The following is a 25,004-nucleotide window of genomic DNA, read 5'->3' as shown; positions in this document are numbered from 1 at the left end:
GAGGAGTCTGTCCTTTCCCTGTCTTGCATTTTTAGCAATATCATCAAGGATACCTTGATCACAAAGATCAACAACAACAACAACAAATTCAAAATTTGTGCAGATTTATTTCTAGACTCTGAGAGTCTCCATAGATTCTTTGATGATTTTCTCTTGCATGAGAAGTCATTTTAGTTATTGATTTGAAGGGGTTATTTGCCATTTATTTCTTTCTATAATTTTATTTTGTTCTAGAGTTTAAGTTTATAGTTGAATCTACTAATTCTTTTTCTATTATGTTTCTGAGCATTGCGTTATACTTAGAAAAAACCCTAAGCTATGTCCTAAGATCAATTATCCTTTTAAAGCTTCCATCATCTAACACTACAGCTATCATCAGAGAGCCCCTCTGTGTCATCAGTGTACACAGGGTTCCTCCAAATCACAGACCTCTAATATGTCAGCTTTTATTTTTAATCTTCTAGCTTTAATCTTTACTCTTCCATCTAATTTTGAACTGAACTTACTGTGCTGAACTTATTGTGCTGTTAGAGGTGAAAATAAAAGTTATTAATTTTTTTTTGTTTTGCAAGGCAGCTAATTAGTTGTTTGTCCTAATATTATTTGTTGAATTACTGAATTTAAAAAACAGAATGAGGGTCTGGAGCAATAGCACAGTGGGTAGGGCATTTGCCTTGTACGCGGCTGACCAGGGTTCAATTCCCTGCATCCCATATGGTCCCCTCAACACTGCCAGGAATGGTTCCTGAGTGCAGAGCCAGAAGTGACCCCTGAGCATTGCCACGTGTGATGCAAAAAAAAAAGAAAAAAGAGAATGAATGTTGAATTTGATCAAGATCTGTTAAGCACTTTCTTCTTTAAGCTCTATTATATTATTAATCAGTTATAATAACACTCAATCATTTTTATATAATTTATTGAATCACTATAAATGACAAAATTACAAAATTATTCATGATTGAGTTCCAGGGGAACAATATCCAAGCACCCATTCCTTCACCAGTGTCTACCTCCGTCCACCAATGCTCCCGGTTTTCCTTGCACCCTGCCCACATACACACACACACACACACTGCCTGCCTCTCTGGCAGGCACTTTCCCCCCCCCCCCCCCTAACTATTGAATCATCTTTATATTTTTGGAATAAAACTTATTTGGTCACACTGCATTTTTTTCCCCACTGGCTACCAGATACTTTAATCAAATACTTGGGATTTTTCCACTGATGTCCATAAGTGAGATTGGCACATAGTGAGTGTGTGAATGTATGCACTGCTTTTTATTTGCATTCCAGTATAATAATAAAACAAACAAACAAACAAACAAATCTCAGAAATTCTTTATTAAAAACACTTTGGAAGACTTTCTTCCCCAACCCCAACCCCAATGTTCAGGCTGAAATTTTTGGAGTTGGCACATGACGTCAACTAACTTTCTCTTTTTTCCTTTCTTTCCTTATTTTTTTGGTGTTGGGGATAGAATTCAAAGCCTTTCCCTGGAGCTGTGGTGGTGTGATGGTTCCTGCTCAGAGGTGCTGAGGGCCACCGGGAACTCAAGCTATTCCTTAGTGTGTGTGTGTTGGGGGTGGGGGTGTACTTCGGTGGGCTGGGAGGGTGAGGGAAATAGGTGGAGCTGTGGAGTCAGGAGCTGAGCCTAGTAAGACACTTACCGTGCACATGGCCAACCCAGATTCCATTATCCACTCTCTACATGGTTCCCTGAACCCCTCCAGGAGTGACACCTAAGTAATGAGTCAGGAATATACCCTGAGTGCCACCAGGACTAACCCAAAAGAAGGGAAAAACAATTGAGCCTAAGAGTTAAAGATACTACAGTGCATAGGGCATTTGCCTTGCACAAAGCAGAGCTAGATTCCAGGACACTCACCATATATGGCCCCCTAAGCTCCACCAGGAGTGATCCCTGAGTGCAGAGTGCAGGGCTAGAAATAAACCTTGAACACAGTCAGGAATGCCCCACAAACAAACAAACAAAAGATTTTTTAAAAAAATTTTTATTAGTGAGACACCATGAGGTACAGTTGTAGACTTACAAATTTTTGTGCTTCGGTTTCAATTATACAATGATCAAATACCCATCCCTCCACCAGTGCCCATTTCCCACCACCATGGATCCCAGTATCCCTCCCACCCCCCATCCCCCCCATCTCACCCTGCCTCTGTGGCAGGGCATTCCCTTTTGTTCTCTCTCTCTTATTGGATGTTGTGGTTTGCAAAAGAGGCATTGATTGGCAGTCATGTTTGATCTATAGTCTACTTTCAGCATGCTTCTCCCATCCTGGGAGGATCCTCCCAACACACTTTATTTGGTGCTCCCTTCTCTATCTGAGCTCCCTTTTCCCCTAGCACGTGTGGCTGGCCTCCAAGCCATGGAGTAAAATTCCTGGTACTAATCTTGGCCTAGGGCTGGAGCGATAGCACAGCGGTAGGGCATTCGCCTTACAAGTGGCCAACATGGCCGACCCGAGTTCGATTCCTCCGCCCCTCTCGGAGAGCCCGGCAAGCTACCGAGAGTATTCGATATGCCAGACACAGTAACAACAAAGTCTCCAATGGAGACGTTACTGGGCCCGCTCGAGCAAATCGACGATCAACGGGAGGGCCTTTTAATCTTGGCCATTCTTGGGTGTTAGTCTCCCATTTTCAAACAAAAGAATTTAACCTGTTAGAGGGCCAAAGAGATAGGACAAAAGTTTAGGCACTTGACTTGTGGCCGATCTTCTGAGCCTCAGGTCTGATCTCTCAAGAACTGCCAGGTGTGATTCTTGTAGCATGTATGGGTATCACTGTCACTGTCTTCCTGTTGTTTATCGATTGCCTCGAACAGGCCCCAGTGACGTCTCCGTCCTAGCCCTGAGATTTTTAAAAGGGCCATATTCGAGGCTCTTTCAGGGTCAGGAGAATGAGACCCATCATTGTTACTGGTTTTTGGCATATTGAATATGCCACAGGGAGTTTGCCAGACTCTCCCGTGTGGGCAGGATATTTTTGGTAGCCTACCAGGTTCTCCAGAGTAAAAACTAGATGATAAGATGTCGCGCGGCCGCATTCGCAGTATGGCAAAAAAAAAAAAAAAAAAAGATTCAGGACCTCTCACATGCCAGGCCTGACATATCTCCACTCTTTTGAACCATTTCTAATGTTTTATATATACATAAAACATTAGAATATATGTTTATATATAACATTAGAATATATTTATATATAAGTGATCGTTGATGTCAAGAGAGGGGTGCGGCAGGGTGATACCATTTCACCGAAACTCTTCAGTGCCACCCTCGAGAACATCATGCGACGACTGGAATGGGAAGGAATGGGAGTGAAGATAGATGGTCGGCAATTACACCACCTCCGCTTTGCTGATGACATTGTTTTAATAACACCAAACATCAGCCAAGCGGCACAAATGCTGGCCGACTTTGACCGTGAGTGTGGAAAGGTAGGACTACAGCCGAATCTTACGAAGACAATGTTTATGAGAAACAGCCTTGTTCCTGACGCCCCATTCGCTCTCAATGGAACGACCATCTCTGAATGCAACAGCTATGTGTACCTAGGTCGAGAGGTCAACATGACAAATGACCTGGCACCCGAGCTGCGCAGGAGGAAGAGAGCGGCTTGGAATGCCTTCAAGAACGTCGAAGAAATAGCTAAGAGTCTGAAGAACCTCCTGCTCCGGGCACATCTCTTTGATTCCACTGTTCTTCCTGCATTAACATATGCCTCAGAGACCTGGGCCCTACACAAACAAGATGAGAACGCTATTCAGGTCTCCCAAAGAAGAATAGAAAGAGCTATGCTTGGAATATCACGTTTCACTCAAATGAGAGAAAGAATCCGGAGTTCTGACATTCGTCGACGATCAAGAATCAGGGACACTGTCTCATTTGCCAAGGTGTCAAAAATCAGATGGGCTGGTCACGTAATGAGATTTAAAGACGACCGCTGGACTAGAGCTGTTACCGACTGGATTCCACGGGATGTCAAAAGACCGCGTGGCCGCCCACCTACCAGATGGTCAGACTTCTTCGTCAAGATCATAAACGATCGGTTTGAGGCCCTTCATGTTCCCGGAGCGAACAGATGCCATTGGGCTACACTTGCACGCGACAGGGACAAATGGAGATGTTACTGGCACCCGCTCGAGAAAATCGACGACTAACAGGAAGTTAAGTGATTAAGTGATATTTATATAAAAAACATTTAAGGGGCTGGAGTAATAGCACAGCGGGTAGGGCGTTTGCCTGCACGCGGCCAACCTGAGTTCGATTCTCAGCACCCCATATGGTCCCCTGAGTATGGCCAGGAGTAATTCCTGAGTGCATGAACCAGGAATAACCCCTGTGCATTGCTGGGTGTGACCTAAAAAGCAAAACAAAAACAAAACAAAACAAAACATTTAAGCAATTAAGCTTGAAACCAAGGATGAATGGTCTATTCATCCCTAATTGCTTAAAGTTGATCAAGAAATAATAGTCTTTTACAGATCTGTTTTATCCCCCCATATCTCTGTCTTTTCTGCACGTTTTTCTCCTGGGTGCTGAGGGCTACCAGGGTCACACCCAGCAGTATTCCAGGGCCATAGAATGCCAAATGTACCAGGCTTTTAAAGCTCTGTGTACTTATTTTTTCTAACCCTTGAGTCAAATGATTAATTCACTTTCACTGAATTTTCCTATGCTGAATTTCACTGAATTTTCCTATTGTAACTATATCAAATAACTATATCAAATCTGTAAGTTTTGTTTACACCGTCTCTATTTTCTTGGTTTTCTGAAATTTCAATTTCCTTTTCCCCAACAGTTACAACTTCTTAAGAAAGGGGATAGTGGGAAAGAGGGTTCCCAATCAGTTGTGTCTTAGAGACCACTCCTGGATTACTAGAGGCAGAAGGTACTGGATTGAAACCCAGGTTTGCAAAACATAACACTTGAGCTGTCCCCTTGACCCAAGTGAAAAACTTTTTTTTTAAGCTCAGATAGTTTTCAATGAAAAAAATTGGGGAGAAGGGGTTTGTGTGGGAGCCTACACTCGACAGTACTGGGGCTTCCTCCTGGCTTTGCACTCAGAGATCACTCCTGGGGGTGCTTCGGAACTTTTATGGGCTGCTGGGGATCGAACTGGGGCATCTGAGCAAGGCAAGCACCTGACCGCTGTCATATGGCTGCGTCCCAGTTTTAAATTTTATAAATTTCAGACTGGCTAAATAGGATTTTCTCCCCTTCGTTTCTGAAAAACGGTGGAGAATTTTTAAAAAAATTTTTATTAGTGAGACAACCATAAGGTACAGTTGTAGACTTACAAATTTTTGTGCTTGGGTTTCAATTATACAATGATCAAATACCCAAGCCACCGGTGGAGAGAATTTTGCAGTCCACCAAGTGCCTGTGACTTTCTGTGACTCCAGCTCCGTCACTTGACCGGGTTTTCAAGGATCAAAGTCATCGGACGGGTTTCTTCTACCCGCCGCCGCCAGACCACAGAGCATCCCCGAGGCCAGGAGGAGGAGGAGGAGGACGGGAACTGGCCCAGGCCTACGAGCCGGGGGAGGCGGCGCGCCCAGCGGACCTCTCCCCGAGTCGGCGCGCAGTCCCGGGCGCCGCAGGGCCGCGGACCACACCCCCGCGGGCATCTTCCCGATTGGCCAATCGCCGCCGCTGCCGCACGGCTCTGCGATCTGATTGGCTCTGGCGGCGACGCCCCCACGGCTCCCCGGCTCGGCCTACGGTCGGGCGTGGACCTGGACGGTGGCCGCCGTAGGACACAAGAGGCCCGCTGGGATCGGCGAAGCCTCGGCGCGGGCTTTGGACTCCCGGAGCTGGGCGCGGGGGCTGCGGGGAGATGGCAGCGGCCTCTGCCGTCGCGGTGCTGCTGGTGGCGGCCGAGAGGAGCCGGTGGCAGCGCGTCCCGAGCCTGCTCTGGCCTCCGAGGTAGTGGCGGGTGCCGGGGGCGCGGGATTAGCAGCCGGGGGTGCGGGGTTGCGGGCGCGCGCGAGCGGCCCCCGGGGAAGATCGAGGTGGACGCGGAGCCGGGGTGGAGGGACTAGGTGGCGATGGGGGCGGGCGGGGAGGAAGGAAGGACCCCCCCCCCCCTCTTGGCCCTGGTGACCTTCCGGGACGGGGGCTCTGCTGCAGCTTCGGCCTTGGGAGGGAGACCCCTCCGCCTCGCGCCCTCCTCGTTCTGCTGCTCACCCTGCATCCCTCTTGCAGCGGGTGGGTTTTCTATTTATAAGGCGTGGGATGGGGGGGTAGGGCTGGTTCTCCCTACCGGTGCCGCCACTTTCCCCGCTTGGGGCAAGAATGAGACTCGCCTGCGTGTGTGTGTGTGGGGGGGGGGGGGTGCGTGAGGGGGGGACGGAGCACACCTGGACCTGCACATCTGGCTGCGCCCAGGAGTCCCTCCTGGCGGGACCGTCTGGGGTGCCAGGGATGGAACCAAGGGCGACCGCGTGCAGGGCAAGTGCCTGATCCGCTGGTCAATCTTTCCTGCCCTATATGCTTATTTAGTTCCAACTATTTGCATCTCACCCCCACCCTCTGCATTCCTGGTGTGGTGTGGGGTCGTTGCTATGACCCGGTTCTGCTGAAATCCCTATCAGTCCAGTTCTGGGGCCTGGGATGTGGTCTCGCAGTGGAGCAGTTGCCCTGGTTTCAAGCCCCAGTACCTCCCAAACAGAACATAAACAGCAAGTGAGTCCACTGCTAGCCCAAGGTGGTAAGAAAGGCCTTTGGGAGGCCTCTCCCTTCCAGTTTAGCCGTCTTCCTTCTGGGGTCCAGGTCAGAGGAAGACTCCTGGGGTTCTTTCTCATTGGTGGAATGAATCTGGTTAAGCAAATCTGCCTTCCAGTAGAAAGCTGACGAGCTGTTTGCTCTAAACAGCAAATTTGAAAAGCTATCAGGCGAGTTTTCCAATTGGCTCCAGGTTAGTTTCAGAGTGTGCTCAGGCTTTGGCGACTTTGTGGCTGTCAGTCACCCTCAGACTTTCGGGTATTTGGTTTAAAAAAAAAAAAGAAAGAAAAGAAAGAAAGAAATCTTTGCTTCCTCTGCTTCGGTCTCCTTTTACCGTATAGTTTGGTGTAGAGGGGCATTGCCTTTGCAGTATGGAGGCAGAGGCTTCAGCCTTGCTATTCCCTAGTGTAGGAGCATGGACCAGTTGCTTCACAGGTGTATTTCAGGGATAAGAGTACAATGGAGATAGGTTGACACTTTGGAAAGGTACTCAAAACAGAATCCTGTGCAAATGAGTCCATCCCTAGATAGAGCCTTGGGAGGCTTCTCTATTTGGATTGAGTGACATTTTTTTATTCTCCACATTGCTGTGAATGGTTTGGATCTTCTGTTACACCACTGACAGACCAGTCTCTGAGCAAACTGGGACTGTTGGAGAATACTCTTCTCTTCCTCCTGGTTTTTCTTAGGTTTCCATGGTTCTTCAGGAAGCTTAGCAGCTAGGGTTTCTTTCTCTGTCTCCCCCTCAACTCTTAATTGTTGTGTATAGCCTAGCTTCTTAAACTATGGGCCACGACCTCCATGGGGCCATGTAACTGAATGTGGGGCTTGCAAAAATTTTGTTCGTTGTGTTTGTAAAATTTGATGATTGGTTACCAGCATATGTTTGGTTTTATATACCTATATACCTGGTGTCTCATAAAAATTTCTCAGGTGAAATAGGGCTGCAAATGGAAGAAGGAAACCCTAGGGTAGGAACTGTTTCCCATCCCCCAAAATGTGACATGGAAGCTGCAGTGATGCTGGTTGGGCTCTCAGCCATACTGGAGGAGGCATTGAACTGAAAAAGAGCTGACGGTCCTAAACCAGAAGTTGAGCAGGAGATATCCCAGAAGAAGAAGAAAATGGGTCTTGGAATAACAGTTGCATAAAATAAATACAAATAAGCCATCAGGGAGATAACATAGGGCGAACAGTGTATCCAGGAGGGGACCTTGGACCTTCTGAGCATCTCTTGGAAGGGCCTTCCCCCTCTCAATAAAATAAATAAAAGCAGAAAAAAAATGGACTTTATCTTAAGATTCCTTAACAAGTCAACAAGTCACAGACTCTTCCTGTTTCTCCATTTTTTTTCTTTCTGGTTTTGGAGCCACACCCTCACCTGGTCTCACTCCTGGCTCTGCAATCAGGGATCACTCCTGATGGGGCTCAGAGGGATCATATGTGGTGCTGTGCTGGGGATTGAACTTAGGTCTGCTGAGTGCAAGGCAAGTGCTTTCCTTACCCACTGAACTAGCTCTCCTGCCCCAACTTCTACAAAATCTTACTCGGTATTTAACTTTTTTCATTAGGAAAAGATCATGAAAAAAACAGTTGAGAAAACTGCTGTAAGGTGACTGTCTGGCATCTGCAGCAACTGGGGGAGGGGGGAGAGAGGGAGGCATTCTTTCTGCTGCCCTTGTTTAGTTCTGAAGTTGGTGGGCCCCCACCGGTGACTTACAGGAGGCAAAGAGGAGAGAAACATACATTTTCTCCCAATCCACCTCTGTCACCCCAGGACCAGCTGGGAAGTCTAGGACTGAAAAAGTCTGTGGTGAGCCCCTGCGTGGCACGAACCAGAGCCCCGCCATCCCTGCTAGGTGGCTGTCAAGTACACCTGATGCCCATTTGACCTTCTCATCATGGCAGTTAATTCCCATCACCTAAGCACACCTGATGCCCATTTGACCTTCTCAGCATGGCAGTTATTTCCCATCACCTGATTTCTCAGGCCTTGTTGATTGAGGAAGGAGTGAGGAATTGCTCTCCCCCACTTCCCCACTGATATACACACACGAAAAAAGACTTAGCAAATTCATATTTTAGGCTTAAGATTTTACTAATATTGACCAGTCTGTTTTTTTTTTTAAGGATTCCAATTCTTTTGGAATCACAATGATTGTTTTGCATATCCTGATTCATTATTATTCCACTGGGATTCATTTTCTAGGCGATGGACATGGAAGCAGAGAACCAGGAAGTATGCAACAACCACAGGTAATAATAGTCAATTTATTTGGCTTTGCTTAGGATTGTGAACTGAAAAGGGAAATGTCTACTCTCAATTTGCACACTTAGAATTTGTTTTCCTGTACTTTCGAAGTTTGGACTTTTGCGTGATAATTTTCTCAGCTATTATTGAATCATAGTTTTTGCTTTTAGGTCAAATCTCTCTTGCTGTTGAATCTAAAATATGTCAGGAAATAACTGAAAGGTTTTGTATGTATGTTGTTATTTCTGTTTTATACTCTTCATTGTTTTCACTTGAAAAGGCATAAATACGATGCACTAAATCAGTGCTTTAAAATTGCCCTTTTTAAGTAGCAGAACCTTTCACAAATAAAATTTTATATGGAAATCCCAACTATAACATTAAAAAAAATAACTTCTAGTTGGTTTTGCATATCCCTCTTCTCCCAAACTCACACCCCCGAATACTACTTCACCCCAGAACCTTTGTGGTCTGCAACTCTTGGGCTTCATCAAACCCCACTGACGAACATTCATTAAAAGTATGCAGATCCATAATTTTTGAGAAAAAAATAACCATTGTAAATGTCAAAGAACATTTCCTGTGTGAGGATGGATGAAGTGTGTTTTATATATGAATACAAAGCCTGTCCTTACAGCAGAGGCCTCTGAGCTTGTGTGATGTGCATTTGGATTGCAAGAAAACCACACAGTTCCCTTCCACAGAAAGGGCAGTGTAGCCTAGACCCAGAGCTCAAGTGCTAGAGTGAGCCCAACTGGGGTTCAAATCCTGGACCTGACACCTCCCCCCTCCCCAATCCTTTTCTTGGATCTCTATTTTTTTCAAATATACCTCAAATACATAATATTTCAAAGTAATCTCTCTCTCTGTCTTAGTTTCTTCACCTTTAAAAGTGAGATCATAATAATTCTCTCTGTTTCAAAGGATGACTGTAATTGAGTCTCTCAGCACAGGACCTTACTGAGGAGGTTATTTGTAATGGTGATTTATTATATTATTATTATTATTATTAGCTTTTTGGCATTACACAGGGGTTACTCCTGGCTCATACTCCATATGGGATGCTGGGAATCGAACTCGGGTCGACAGCGTGCAAGGCAAACGCTCTACCTGCTGTGCTATTGCTCCAGCCCCAATTTATTATTTTTTTAAAGCTATTATAGTTTGATCTTGGGCATAAAATTTTTTCTCTGTATTTTATGTTGGAAAAGCTGAGAACATAAGATTTAATGTTGATAAAGGTATCTCGACTTTTGGGGAAGAAGAAAGTTAGGCATTGTCTGATAGTAATTACTCTGTAATTATTATCAGAGTGGTTGTTTTAGACTCTGTTATGCTGCTGTTACCAAAACAAATGTTTATCATCTGGTTAATATCATGAAACTTTTCTTTCTCTTTTTCATTGTTTGCTCCCCAGTAACACTTATATATGATTTTTATGATGTTTTAAACAGGACAAAACATAACCAAGGTCCTTGTTGCCAACAGAGGAGAAATTGCCTGCAGGGTGATGCGAACAGCCAAAAGAATGGGTGTACGGTCTGTGGCTGTTTATAGTGAAGCTGACAGAAATTCCATGCATGTGGACATGGTATGTTGTTAAATGCTGAAAGTCAAATTTTGTAAGTGATCATAATTAATTGTTTATTGATCATATTTGTTTATGTTGATGGTTTATAATGGCAAATGTTAGGAGTATTTGCAGTGATTAAAGTCCAAACACCTCAGTGATCATTTCTCTGGGGAACCATTTCCAAATATAAGTTGAGTGGTCTTCTTATTTTAATTTTTTAGGCCAATCCTAGCAGTTTTCAGGGAATCATGCGGTGCCAGGAATTGAACTCAGAGTTACTGCATACAAAGTATGTGGTCCATCCAGCCCCTTGAGATATCTCCCTGGGCCCCTTTTGTCTTTTTTTCAATTAATTATTTTTAACAGTGGCTTCATGATTTCTAATAGTATTATTAATGTTTTAGATTTTTTTTTTGCTTTTTTTTTTTGGGGCGGTCACACCTGGCAATGCACAGGGGTTACTCCTGGCTCTGCACTCAGGAATTATCCCTGGCGGTGCTCAGGATCCCACAGGGGATGCTGGGAATTGAACCTGGTCGGCTGCGTGCAAGGCAAATACAGCCATACTCGCTGTGCTATATCGCTTCAGCCCCTAATGTTTTAGGTCGTAGTGGTACTGTACCATACAGGTACCATCCTGACATCTGAGTGCCAATACCCTTCAATCATTGTTCCTGGGATCTGTCTGATTGTAACCCTGCATCCCATCCTGCTTAGCCGAGTCAGTGCTGTTGGCAGAATCCCAGGTTTGTTTTCATTGACTATTATCTACCCCCTTGCTTTATTTTGTATGCTCTCACATGAGTGAGAACATCAGTGATTTTTAACTTTCAGTTTTCGGACCCAGTGTCAGTCTGTAGAAATGTCCTACAAAAAGTTGCCACGTAGGATGGGTGTTGGGTCATGGTGTGACTGAGACCTGATCATGAACAACTTTGTAACTGTTCATGCACCGCCTGCCCACATGCAGTCCAACCATTTTTCTTTCTGGGGAGTGACTACCTCAAACCTCTTTTGATCCATTCCAAGCTCTGACCCTTTTTCTGTGCTGCCTGTTCTCAGTAGGAAATCTGTGAAATCAAGAATCTGCTCACGGGCTGGAGCAATAGTACAGCAAGTAGGGCATTTGCCTTGCTCTCGGCCGACCCGAGTTCAAGTCCCAGCATCCTATATGGTCCCCCGAGCACTGCCAGGATTAATTCCTGAGTGCATGAGCTAGAAGTAACCCCTGAGCATCACCAGGTGTGACCCAAAAAGCAAAATAAATTAAAAAAAATAATAATCTGCTTGCCTGTGTTTATGTCCCACCCATCCCCCCTTCCTCCCTGAGACCACCCATCTACCTGTATTCCGAATCCTTCTCTCACCTTTTCAAGGCTCTGCCATGTTTGTCTTTTCTCTGTGTATGTTTTTGCTCACAGCCTGTCTACTTTTATGGCTTTACTAATCTCTCTCTCTCTCTCTCTATATATATGTATACACACACACACACACACACACACACACACACGCACGCACGCACACATCAAGCTTTCTTTTTCTAGGGCCCCATTTTCTTTTGAGCATGACACATGTATATTCAGCTGCCCATTCAACATTGCCACCTGGATGGATCATAGGTACCGGGCGAATATGTCTGAAATTGAGCTCATGACTTTTCATCAATATTGGACCTGTTGCTTTTCCTGCAGATTTTCCTTTCCTCATAGATAATGTCATTGCTCATTTAAAAAAAAAAAAGAAGGCATTGACAGCTGACTTTGGATTTCTTTTCTGCTTCTTCATACTCGCATCCTTCACACTTCTCATTCAGACATTCACCCTGTGCTAAGAATTCCACATCCTAAACACACTGTTCCTTTCTGTACCTGAAGGCAGTGTCCCTGTCCTCTGATGTGCTCTCTCGACTTCCCACATTTCTTGGTGGCAGGTAGGGTTCCACTTTTCTAGACGGCCACCTCCGGCAGCCCTCAGAGGCTGCTCTGGCTCCCTCTGGTACTTGGAGGGCGATGGAGTGCTGGGAGTGAAAGCAAGACAAAGTGCCTGAATCCCCCATCCTGTCTCTCTTGCTCCTCTATTTACTACTCTTTTCTCCCCAAGTTTCAAACTGTGTTCTACATTTCAGCCAGACTGATTAAATTAAAAAATTTTCCCTCCAATACTTCTCTGCTCTAAGTGCTCTAAACCTTTTATGGTCTGATTAGCTATAATTTTAAAAAGATAAATCCTTGTTTTAATTTTTAATCCACTGTCACTATCACTGTCCTCCTGTTGTTCATCGATTTGCTCGAGCGGGCCCAGTAACGTCTCCATTTTGAGACTTTTTATTACTGTGTTTGGCATATCGAATACATCCCGGAGAGCTTGCTAGGCCGGGCTCTCTGAGAGGGGTGGAGGAATCAAACCCGGCTCCGCTGGGCTGGCTGCATGCAAGGCAAACTCCCTACCGCTGTGCTATCACACCAGCCCACCCTTGAGCACGGCCAGGAATAATCCTTGAGCAAAGCCCTCAAACAAAATAGCAGGAAAAATTCAGTTGTAATAAATTATTATGTAGTTGGGTCCCATTTGTGTCAAAACAAGTAATTTGTTACTGTAAACATGTAAGCGATAGCATAGCGGTAGGGCGTTTGCCTTACAAGCGGCCAACATGGCCGACCCGAGTTCGATTCCTCTGCCCCTCTCGGAGAGCCCGGCAAGCTCCCCGTGACGTATTCGATATGCCAGACACAGTAACAACAAAGTCTCCAATGGAGACGTTACTGGGCCCGCTCGAGCAAATCGACGATCAACGGGAGGGCCTTTACCTTTTACCTTTAAACATGTAAGAATATGGAGAAATATGAATATGTAACATTATGTCCGAAATTGCTCACTGGAGTTGTGGAGAGAGCTCAAAGGGCTGGAGTACATGCTTTGTGTGACCCTCAGCGCTGTACGGGACCTTCAGCATGGAAGAATAGTTTCCCCGCACTGCCCCCGAACAAAATTAGATGCTGAATTGACCATAGCAGTTACATCCATCCTCCTTTCCCCCTCTCCAGCCCTCCAACACTGGGAATTGAACTTCGGCCTCAGGCAGGCATAGCAAATACTTGACCCCTGGGCAGTATCCCAGCCCCAAGACGGTTATGTCTGGAAAGGCTGGAGGGACAGAGAGGACCCCTCTGCCTTTCATTCATGTTCCCATTCTTAATTTTTTCTGAAACAAACTTTTGTTTTGTGAAATGACAAGTTGTTGGTGTTATCTTTAAAAATTTTTTTAAAATAAATACATCTCATTATGTAGTTGTGGGGTGGGAGATTGAGTGGGGGGCGTGGAATTCAAAACTTGACCCTCCCACAAGGTCTGTCCTTTCCCTTTTGGTCTTCTCGCCCGGCCACACAAGCCTCCTTTAGTCCATCCCTCCAGTGGCCATATTTTTCCTGATCTCGTTGTTTTCCCTGCCCCCAGCTCCATTCCTGTTCCCAGTTCCACACCTTCCACCCCTTTTCTGGGCAAAGACCTGGTCATTCTGGAGGCATCTTCTCTCCCCAGGGTTACCCTCACCACCCTCCAGCCTATGAGTCTTCTTACCTCGTGTCATGCCCGGTGCATTTCCTCCACGGTCCTGACCAGTTGCCCCTAAGTTTGCAAACACATCAGTGTCGAGCTCCCTCTCAGTTGTCCTATGGACTACCATACAGGCAGCACCCACCGCTTGAAATGTGGCCCACAGCAGGCGTTTCGTACGTTTTTGAATGAGGATCTCCCATCTGATCTGTTTCAGGGCATGCTCTGGTTACTTGAAAGCATCAAGGGATAATATAAAGTGTTTGAAAAATAAGGAGCATTGCCACAGAGGCAGGGTGGGAATGGGGGGATGGGTGTGGGAGGGATACTGGGATCCATGTGGTGGAAAATGGGCACTGGTGGAGGGATGGGTATTTGATCATTGTATAATTGAACCCAAGCACAAAAATTTGTAAATCTACAACTGTACCTCATGGTGTTTCACTGAAAAAAAAAATAATAATAAGGAGCATTATCCTATGCTAATACTTTTGTCAACATTAACAAACTATAATTATATTGTGGTATGATTGTATTATAATTATATTATAGTAAAGTAATTCTTGCTGTCCACATCTATTGTATATTTTACAAATTTGTAAATTTTCAGCTTTCAATGCATTTAAGGGATGTGTGTGTGTGTGTGTGTGTGTGTGTGTGTGTGTGTGTCCAATAACAATGCTATGGGTAATACCAATTTCTTTTTTCTTTGTTTTGTTTTTTTGGTTTGGGACCACGTCCAGATGTTTTCAGGGCTTATTCCTGGCTCTGAACTCAGGGATCACTCCTGACAGGGCTCAGGGGACCAGATGGGGGTGCGGGGATTGAACTCGGGCCATGTGCAAAGCAGCTGCCCTATCCGCAGTCCTATCTCTCCAGCCCCTAGGAATGCCAATTTTTGTTCGAAGACTTCAACTTTAATATGTGATTTATACATAAAAATGGAGTATTGTCAGGGCCAGAGAGATAGTACAGGACTTGCCTTGCAAACGAGTGACTGAGTTGGATCCCTGGCATGGCACCGCTCCACATGTGGTCCCCCAAGACTTCCAGGAAGGATTCCTGAGAACAGAGGTAGGAATAAGCCCTGAGCACTGATGGGTGTGGCCAAGCAGGCAAACAAAAATCAAGTATATCTTTCTCACATGAAATTTTCTCACAGGGGGCTGGAGAGATAGCACAGCAGGTAGGGTGTTTGCCTTGCACGTGGCTGACCCGGGTTCGATTCCCAGCATCCCATATGGCCCCCTGAGTACCGCCAGAGGTAATTCCTGAGTGCAGAGCCAGGAGTAACCCCTGTGCATCGCCAGGTGTGACCCAAAAAGAAGAAAAAAAAATTTCTCACACTGGCTTTTTATGCCATGAGCCCAGAGCGATTGCAGCTGTTTCTCAATTCTGGCATGACTCTCGGGGAGCCTGTGTTCTTACTGTGTCATCAAATAACCTCCAAGCTGTTCTAGATGGTATCTTGGTGTGCACTAGCAGAATAGACTTTGAAGGCTGTACTGTTTCTTACACAGGCAGATGAAGCCTATTCCATCGGCCCCGCTCCCTCTCAGCAGAGCTACCTTTCCATGGAGAAAATCATTCACGTGGCCAAGATCTCCGCAGCGCAGGTAAGTGTCGCAAACAGACACACAATGCTGTACAGTGGCTTTGTGTGGTTTCCACAGAACAACTTGGGATCTACAGAAGTCACTTCCTGTTTCTAGCGATTCTCCAGATGCTTTCCATTTGCTTATTGGGCAGTGATTGGAGACAAAACATATCCCTTCTCATTCCTTACTCCACCTTCTCACTAAATCCTCTGCACTTTAGACCTTTTGGAAATAGGTGGAGGGAGAACTCAAAGGTAACTTATTACCATTGAGAGTACCCCCTTGCATCATCAAAACCAGATCCGTTGTGGGGACCAGGTGGCATTCTAACTGGCAAGGTAATGATCAAGAGAAATAGTTTCCCTTTTACTTCCCAGCTATACTCCAAGGCCTCACCCTGTTTCCGGGTATTCCAGGTCTGAAACTTCGATGATATTTTATCACTTCTTCATCCTTCAAAATAAATAGGAATAACTTATGTTAAGTCAGCGGTAGGGCATTTGCCTTGCACGCAGCCAACATGGCTGACCCGAGTTCGATTCCTCCGCCCCTCTTGGAGAGCCCGGCAAGCTACCGAGAGTATTCGATATGCCAGACACAGTAACAACAAAGTCTCCAATGGAGACATTACTGGGCCCGCTCGAGCAAATCGATGATCAACGGGAGGGCCTTTACATTTTTACATTTACAAGTCTTTCTTAGACAACAAGTCTCCAGAAGTAGTTCTTATTTTTGGTTGAGTTATTTTTTGGGGGGGGAATGGGGGCAAGGGGGCCACACATCTGGCTGCACTCAGGGAACCAGGTGGTGCTGGGGATCGAACTTGGTGCTCCAGAATGCGGGAAGCATATACTCTAACTTGTTGAGCCATCTCCCCAGCTGGTTCTTTTTTTTTTTTTTTTTTTTTTTTTTAGCGAAATACCATATGGTACAGTTGTTGACCGTACAAGTTTCTGTACTTGGGTTTTGGTCATACAATGATCGAGTACCCATCCCTCCACCAGTGCCCGTTCTCCACCACCATTGGTCCCAGTAACCCTCCCACCCCTCCCATACCCCCATCCCATCCTACCTCTGTGGCAGGGCATTCCCTTTTGTTCTTTCTCTTGTTTTGGATGCTAAGGTTTGCAAGAGAGGCATTGCGTGGCAAACATGTTCGGTCTATAGTCTACTTTCAGCATGCATCTCCCATCCAGGGAGAATCCTCCCAACACCCTTTGCTTAGTGTTCCCTTCTCCGTTTGAGCTGCCCTTTCCCATAGCATGTGTGGTTGGCCTTCAAGCCATGGAGTCAACCTCCTGTAACTTATCTCGACAATTCTAGGATGTTGATCTCCTATTTTGTTATTTTATATTCCCCAGATGAATGCAATCTTTCTATGTCTGTCCCTCTCTTTCTGACTCATTTCACTTAGCATGATACTTTCTGTGTAGTACTATTTGTATGTAAGTTTCATGACTTCGTCTTTTCGAACAGCTGCATAGTAGTCCATTTTATAGATGTACCAAAGTTTCTTTAACCAGTCGTCTGTTCTTGGGCACTTGGATTTTTTCCAAATTTTGGCTATTGTGAACAGTGCAGCAATGAACATAGAAGTGCAGATGTCACTTTGGCTGTACTTTTTTGCCTCTTCAGGATATATTCCCAGCACTGGTGTTGCTGGATCCCAGCTGGTTCTTTACTATAACCACAACCAACTTTTCCATCTTCTTCACATACCGTTTATTTATTTTGGTCCAGTTACCTGAAACTCTCTTTTCTTCTTTCTCTTCCTGCATTTACTCTCTTAGCAGACATTCCTTGGTCTTCTATTGTGTGCCAGTTTTTAATCCTGAGAGCTGGAGAGAGAGTACTTGCTTTGCATGGGGCCAACCTGGGTTTGACCTCTGGCACTGAAGATGGCCCCCTATGCCCTGATAGGAATGATCTCTGAAAACAGAACCAGGAGTAAGCTACAAGCACCACTGGGTCTGGCCCCCAAACAAAACAATTAAATTTTTTTTTAAATGTTGAAACATTAAATGGAGCAAGATTAAGACACACACAATTCCTTCTCTTGAAGCTTTACGCTATTGTGTTGAGAGCTAATAAACATTTAAAAAAATAATAATACAACTGTTAGGGTGATGGGCAGATAATAATAAAGTTGGACAAGAAGATTAAGACTCCTAAGAGTGACTCTCCACTACGGAGACGCCTATAACCTCTTAAGTGAGTATCTAAATCTACCTCTCTCCTTCCTTCCCTTTATTTCCCCAAGAAACTTGTTTACTTCAAAAACTAAATGTTGAGAAGAGTGATCAATGAAGGTCTCTCTGAGGAGGTGACATTTGAACAAATCCCTAAAGGAGCAGAAGGAGCCAGCCATGTGACTTAAGAGGAAGATTCTGGCTAAAGGGATTACCAAGTTTCTGAGATGAAAACAAGGTTGGGGTTAAGGGGCAAAAAAAAAAAAGTATAGTATAGGGGGGCTTGAGTAATAGCACAGCAGGTTTGCCTTGCACCCGGCTGACACAGCTGACCCGAGTTCCATTGTCCTGCCCCTCTCGGAGAGCCGGGCAAACTATCGAGAATATCTCACCCACATGGCAAAGCCTGGCAAGCTCCCCGTGATGGATTCTATGTGCTAAACACAGTAACAAGTCTCACAATGTTACTGGGCCCGCTTGAGCAAATTGATGAACAATGGGAGGACAGTGATAGTGAAGAGTATGGGGACTAGAGAGATGGGACAGGGGTTAAGGCACTTTCCTCGTAGGCAACTGACCCTGGTTTGATTCCCAGGACCACATTTGGTCCTCAAGCACTACAGGGAGTGATCCTGGACTCAGATCCAGGAGTAGGACGTGAGCACTGCTAGGTATGCCTCCCCCCCATCTCCTTCCCGTCCCCCACCCCCCCAAAAAATGTACAGTATGGATGGACTGAAGGTAGTGAGGAAGCTCCTTCCGTCAGTACCACTGAAATGCCATTAGATATTCAGACAGAATTTATTTGGTTTGGTTTGGGGACCACACCTGGAGTTGCTCAGGAGTGACCCCCAGCTTTGTACTGTGAGTTGCTCCAGAGTCTGCCAGGCGCTGAGGGTGCTGAAGATGGAACCCTGACCATCCTCAGCATGCAGATACATATATGATGCATCAGAGCATCTGTGCAGTCTTGCACCATCTCTTGGCCCAACAGATGGGGGTTTGGTGAAATCTTCCTCCGTGAGTGTTAAGAGGCAGTGAAAGAAGGAAGTGTTGAGATCACCCAGTAAGAAGTGCAGAAATTGACACCCACACGCTGTTCTGGGGAAGAGGTGGCAAAGGTGAAGGAGGGGCCTTATGCAGATGGGGCTGGTTCTAGGACTCCAGGGAGCCGCCGCGCTGGCGCCCAGACCACGAACGGGAGGTTCCGTTTCCCTGCAGCGACCCCTGCTGGCAGAATCCTAACAAGCCCACGGCCGGGAAAGGTCTCTTGCAAAGGACCGTATCATTCACTAAACAGAGTAGGAAAAGTTGGGTTTAGAACAGAAAAAAATTGCTGACGCAGAGAGGAACTGTGATTTATCTGAAAGAGAGGTATTGGCAGCCCCATTTAGAGTATCTTAGGTCTTGAGAAGGAGTTTGCGTTTCCTTTAAATAGCAAGTGAAGGATTCTCAGCCAGAGGAGGAAGAGATCTAATGGGCATTTTAATAAAATCACTGTGGTTGCTGGTGGCTCATGTAATGGTGGATTGGGGTACACGTGGAGCTGACAGTAAAGAAAGCCAGCAGAACACATGGGAGTTAGTGGCCGAAGCCCTGTCCTTCGTGGCGATCAGATTCCTTTTTCACCTCGTCTAATCACACGGGCACCCCCTTGACCTTCAGCGTTTAGAGTCCATGTTCCAGTCTTTTTCACACCTGGTTAGCTATTACCTCAATTCATCATGTAAATGCACGTCTTCACTCTCAACTCCACTGTGCTCTTCCTGAGAGAAGAACCCATACGGGGGAGACTTGTTTTCTATCCCTCCTAGCACACGAGGCTTGAGCTAATGAGTCAGGTGATGGTTTTGTGTTTATTCATTTTTGCATCAGTGTTCTCATCTTCGATCTATATCCCTGGACTTAATAATTCAGTCATGGGTATTTAAAATATGCTGGTGTTTAAAGCTTTTTATTTCTTTATTCACTTTTACAGTTATAAAGCTTTCGTATTTGAGTTACGGTCATGCAATGATCAATCACCCATCCCTTCACCAGTGCACATTTTTCAACACCATAATCCCCAGTAACCCCTCCCCTCCCCCGGCTCCAGCCCTTCCCCTGCCTGTTGGAAGACAGTTTCCACAATACTCTCTCTACTATGATTACATTCAATATTTCGACACCTGTCCCACCACTACTCAAACCTCCCAAAAAGGCAATGCTAGACAATTTGTTTTGTAGTGCTTGTTAAGGGTAGCATATAATACTCTAGGAATTCTAAATTTTTGATAATTAGGGTCTGGAGAGATCTCTGCAGCGAGCTCTTTGGTTCCGAGATTTGTGTGTGTGCTTCTGGGTCATGGCTGTGTCACGGTCCTTCCGTTGTTCATCGATTTGCTCGAGCGGGCCCAGTAACGTCTCCACCATGAGACTTGTTGTTACTGTGTTTTGGCATATCGAGTACATCACGGGTAGCTTGCCAGGCTCTGCCGTGCGGGCGAGATACTCTCGGTAGCTTGCCGGGCTCTCCGAGAGGGGCGGAGGAATTGAACTCGAGTTGGCCATGTTGGCTGCGTGCAAGGCAAATGCCCTTCCGCTGTGCTATCGCTCCAGCTCCCCATGGCTGTGTAGGAGCTTAATAAGCAGCCAGGGGGCGTTTGTGGGTGTCATCTCAGAGTCCCTTGGGGGGGGGGGAGGCCCGGCTCCTCCCCTATCACGTGAGGCCTGGCATTTGCCACTTCTGCTCCCGCATACCTGGATTTTTTGTTGGCTTCTAGAGGGTGGAAGCTGCCCGGATTCTTAGGGGGCAGGTGGAGGGACAGCACCTACTCCCGTCTGGAGTGGCCCAGAAAAAGTGGCCTATTGCAAAGTCCGAAGGCATCTCTGCAGCCAGCTGCTCAGTTCTGAGATTCGTGTGTGTATCCTAAAGCTTTTTAAGTTATACCTTGGAGTAAAAGATTCTTAAGATGGCAAGAAAACATGTCATCTTAAAAATATTTTAAAAGGCAGGAAAAAGAGGCTAGAATGAAAATAAGCAAGTAAAGCATTTGTCTTGTGTGCTACCAACCTGGGTTGGATCCCCAGAATCCCATATAGTCACCTGAACCCACCAGGAGTTATTCCTGAGCCAGGAGTAACCCCTGAGCACCACCAGGTGTGACCCTCCAAAAGTTCCCCCAAAAGGGGGAGGAAAATAGGAAAGCAATGAGATTTACTGAGAGGAAGCCAATTCTTACTTCAACTTCAATATCTGTGAGGGCTATTTTTGTTGTTATACTATAATTATAGCCAAGAGAATGCAAAAAGAAAAAAAATATGCCTGACCAACTGTATTTTAAAATAGTTACATTCAGGGGCCTGGAGAGAAAGTACAGGGGTTAACTCACTTGCCTTGCATGGGACAATCCTGCAATACTGCAATGATATGCAGCTTCCCATGTCATCCCACGGACACTCCCAGGAGTATTTTTCTGAGCACAGAGCCAGGAGTAAGCCCTGAGCATCTGTGGATGTGGTGCCAGGGATTGAACCCACGTTGGTCCTGTGCAAGGCAAAAGCCCTACCCACTGTACTGTCACTGCTTGAATATATGGGCCCTATTGTTTCTTTTTAACTTTTTCTGGAAAGGTGATTGGCAGATAGTGATGTGAAGAAGAATGAGGCACAAATTTGGCATATTGTGGTTTCAATTCTAGGCCAGCTTGATTGATTGATTGATTGATTGGGGCACCACATCTAGTGATGCTCAGGGGTTACTCCTGACTCTGCACTTGGAAATCTAAATCTCTCTTGGCAATGCGCAGAGGACTATATGGGATGTCAGGGACCAAACCCAGATCAGATGCATGCAAGACAAGTGCCCAACCCACTGTGCTATCTCTCCATCTAGGCCAGCTCTCTCAATATACAGAGACCCAGAAAATAAATCCCCTTACTATTCTGAAACCCTTTATCCCTGGTTGGAATTTTTTGATATTCTACATTTTAAAGATCATCTACTTAACCTAAAGAAAAAGGTTAAAGACCATGATTTTTCATATAGAGCACTTTGGAGGAGTCTTGAGATTTTGCTCCCCTAGAGTGTTTTTTAAAAAAGTGTTTTCTGTTTGCAAAGAGCTGCTGAACTCAAATTTTTTTTTTTTAGGAAAACATCCTTTTGTGTAGTCTCTTAACTCAGTAGTTATAGAAAATTATAAAATCATATTGTACAGTAATAATGTGCATAGGACAGTTGAGTTAAATTAGTAACTTAAGCTTTGTTAACTGGGCCAGAGTGATAGCATAGCGGGTAGGGCATTTGCCTTGCATGCAGCTGACCTGGGTCCAATTCCTCCACCCTTCTGAAAGAGCCCGGCAAGCTCCCGAGAGTATCCCTCCCGCACGGCAAAGCCTGGCAAGCTCCCCATGGCATATTTGATATGCCAAAAACAGTAACAATAAGTCTCACAATGGAGACGTTACTGGTGCCCTCTTGAGCAAATCGATGAACAATGGGAGGACAGTGCTACAGTGCTATTCTGCATTTAAAAAAATTTTTTTATGAGATTCATATTTACTAAGTTGTTCATGGTTGGGTTTCAGTCATACAATGTTTCAATACCTGTCCCTTCACCAGTGTACATTTGTCACCACCAATGTTTTCAGTTTTCCTCCCATCACCTTCAGCCTGTCTCTACGGCAAATACTTTTCTTCTCTCTCTCTCTCTCTCTCTCTCTCTCTCTCTCTCTCTCTCTCCTCTCTCCCTCTCTCCCCCCTCTTGGTCATTATCATTTGCAATACAAGTACTGTAAGGTTATCACATATATACCTTTACCTACTTTTAGTACTCGATCACACAAGTCCTAAATGATCATTTCCAACTTGACTTTCTAGCTTAATAACAATAATATTTTAAATTAAAAAGGCAAATTACTTTGCACCCTCTGATTCAACAATTCCATTTTTGGATATATACTTAAAAGAATTTATATCAGAAACTTGAACAGATACTTTACATCAGTGTCTTCACAGCAGAATTTTTCACAGTTGTCAGAAAGTGGGAATAATATATTCATCCAAAGGTAAATTGAGAAACAATATATTGAATGTACATACAGTTAAATGTCATTCTGCTTTATAAAAGAACCCAACAAGGTTCAACCTTCAAAACGTTATGTTAAATGAAATAAGCCAGACACAACAAATATTGTACACTTTCTCTTCAGTTAAGTACCTCGGATAGGTAAAATCATGGAGAATTTCTGTTGGAATGATACAAGTATCCTGGAAATGGATGATGACGATGATTGTGCAGCATTATGTCCTTAGTAATCATGAATGATTTATTTAAAAATGGTCATTATGATAACTGTTGTTACATGTTTAGTAACATAATTAAAAATGTCCAGATTCTTCAGGTAAGTCTTCAGAACTATAGTGTGAATCTTAAAACTATTTATTTGAAAGCAAGTTAGGGAGAGACCACCATTTGCTTCACAGTGTCAGAATTTACCTCCCAATTCTCTCTTCTAGGCGATCCATCCAGGATATGGATTTCTCTCTGAGAACATGGAATTTGCTGAACTTTGTAAGCAGGAAGGCATTATTTTTATAGGTCCTCCTTCATCTGCAATTAGAGACATGGGTATAAAGAGGTGAGGATACCCTTTTAAGTACACCTATATAAAATCAATAAAAAATAGTTTGTTTCACCTATGACAGACATGTTAATACCCTTTTTTCATAGGCATAATTACTTATGTATCTATCACTTTGGTGAGTTACAGAAAACAATCAGCTAGTGTTTCTAACCAATAACTCGCTGGGGGGCAGTGGATAAGGTGCTTACCTTGTACACTGCCCACCATGATCTCCAGCACCACATATGGTCCCTTGAGTATGGTAGTCCCTGGCACAGAGCCAGGAATCAGACCTGAGGACCACCTGGTGTGGTCCAAAATTTAAAAAAAAAAAAGTATATTCATTAGCTCTAAAGGAGGGTAAAAACATTCATTTGTTTCGAGGGTGTTATAAACATGAAATGCTAGATGGAGATAATGATTAATAATATTAATGAATTAATATTATTAACACAGACATTAAAACTTTAATGTCTGTGTTAATAATATTCATTGCCTCAGACCATAGTCTTTTACCTGTGGAGCGTTTCATCCTAACAGGACCAACGTGGGGGCCTGAGAGATAGAACAGAAAGGTGAAGCTCTTGTCTTGTTTGCCGCAGATCTGTTTGACCAGTGGCAGCACAATGTGGCCCCCAGGCCACCACCAGGGGCCACTCCTGAGCACAGAGCCAGGAGAAGCCCCTGGGTACCTCCACCTCCAACTGTGGTCTCACGCCCTCCCTCACCCCCGAAGGAAAAGTTTCATTGTGGGTTGCAGACATAGTGCAGGCATTGCCTAATGCCCCCAGCCCCGGTTAGATCCCTGCACCACTTAGGTCTGATGTGTGGTCCCCCGCACATCAACAGCCGAGGCCTGGAGGCGCCCAGCTCTGCCCGCGTGGTGCAGGTGGTCTCCGCCTTGTGGGCAGGGAGCAGCACAGATGCTCAGCCCGAGTGTTTGCCCGAAAGGCCCAGTGGGCAGAGCATCACCTCACGCGGCCTCTAAGGGGCCTTGAGCTTCTCTCGGGAGCCCCTCACCTCTGCATAAGGAAAGTCCCACTGCATTTTTTTTAAGTTTTATTGATTTATTTTCTGATAATTCCATTTACCTTTTTTTAAAAATTTTTACTAGTGAAACACCATGAGGTGCAGTTATAGACTTACAAATTTTTGTGCTTGGGTTTCAGTTATACAATGATCGAGTACCCATTCCTCCACCAGTGCCCATTCTCCACCACCACGGATCCCAGTATCCCTCCCACCCCCCACCCCACCCTCATCCCACCCTGCCTCTGTGGCAGGGCATTCCCTTTTGTTCTCTCTCCTTTTGGGTGCTGTGGTTTGCAAAAGAGGCATTGAGTGGCAATCATGTTCAGTCTATAGTCTACTCTCAGCACTTATCTCCCATCCTGGGAGGATCCTCCCAACACCCTTTATTTGGTGCTCCCTTCTCTGTCTGAGCTGCCTTTTCCCCTAGCATGTGTGGTTGGCCTCCAAGCCATGGAG

The 25,004-nt window shown here is 45.2% G+C and overlaps 1 protein-coding gene across 1 annotated transcript in view; it reads left to right on the top strand.

Annotated features, from left to right (window-relative positions):
* The first annotated feature begins 5,823 nt into the window (after positions 1-5,823).
* MCCC1 (methylcrotonyl-CoA carboxylase subunit 1) overlaps positions 5,824-25,004 on the top strand; it is a 64,619-nt gene continuing 45,438 nt past the window's right edge. Inside the window, exons 1-5 of the mRNA XM_056121976.1 lie at positions 5,824-5,950; positions 8,958-9,004; positions 10,454-10,590; positions 15,646-15,741; positions 23,410-23,531. Of these exons, the coding sequence (XP_055977951.1) occupies positions 5,862-5,950; positions 8,958-9,004; positions 10,454-10,590; positions 15,646-15,741; positions 23,410-23,531 (491 nt within the window). The 5' untranslated portion in view covers positions 5,824-5,861. The remainder of the gene's footprint in view (positions 5,951-8,957; positions 9,005-10,453; positions 10,591-15,645; positions 15,742-23,409; positions 23,532-25,004) is intronic.

This window comes from Sorex fumeus, unplaced genomic scaffold (genome assembly GCF_029834395.1).
Source record: "Sorex fumeus unplaced genomic scaffold, SorFum_2.1 ptg000044l, whole genome shotgun sequence".
Lineage (NCBI taxonomy): Eukaryota > Metazoa > Chordata > Mammalia > Eulipotyphla > Soricidae > Sorex > Sorex fumeus.
Note: the sequence above shows the minus strand (reverse complement) of the source record. Positions and strands in the feature narration are given on the sequence as shown.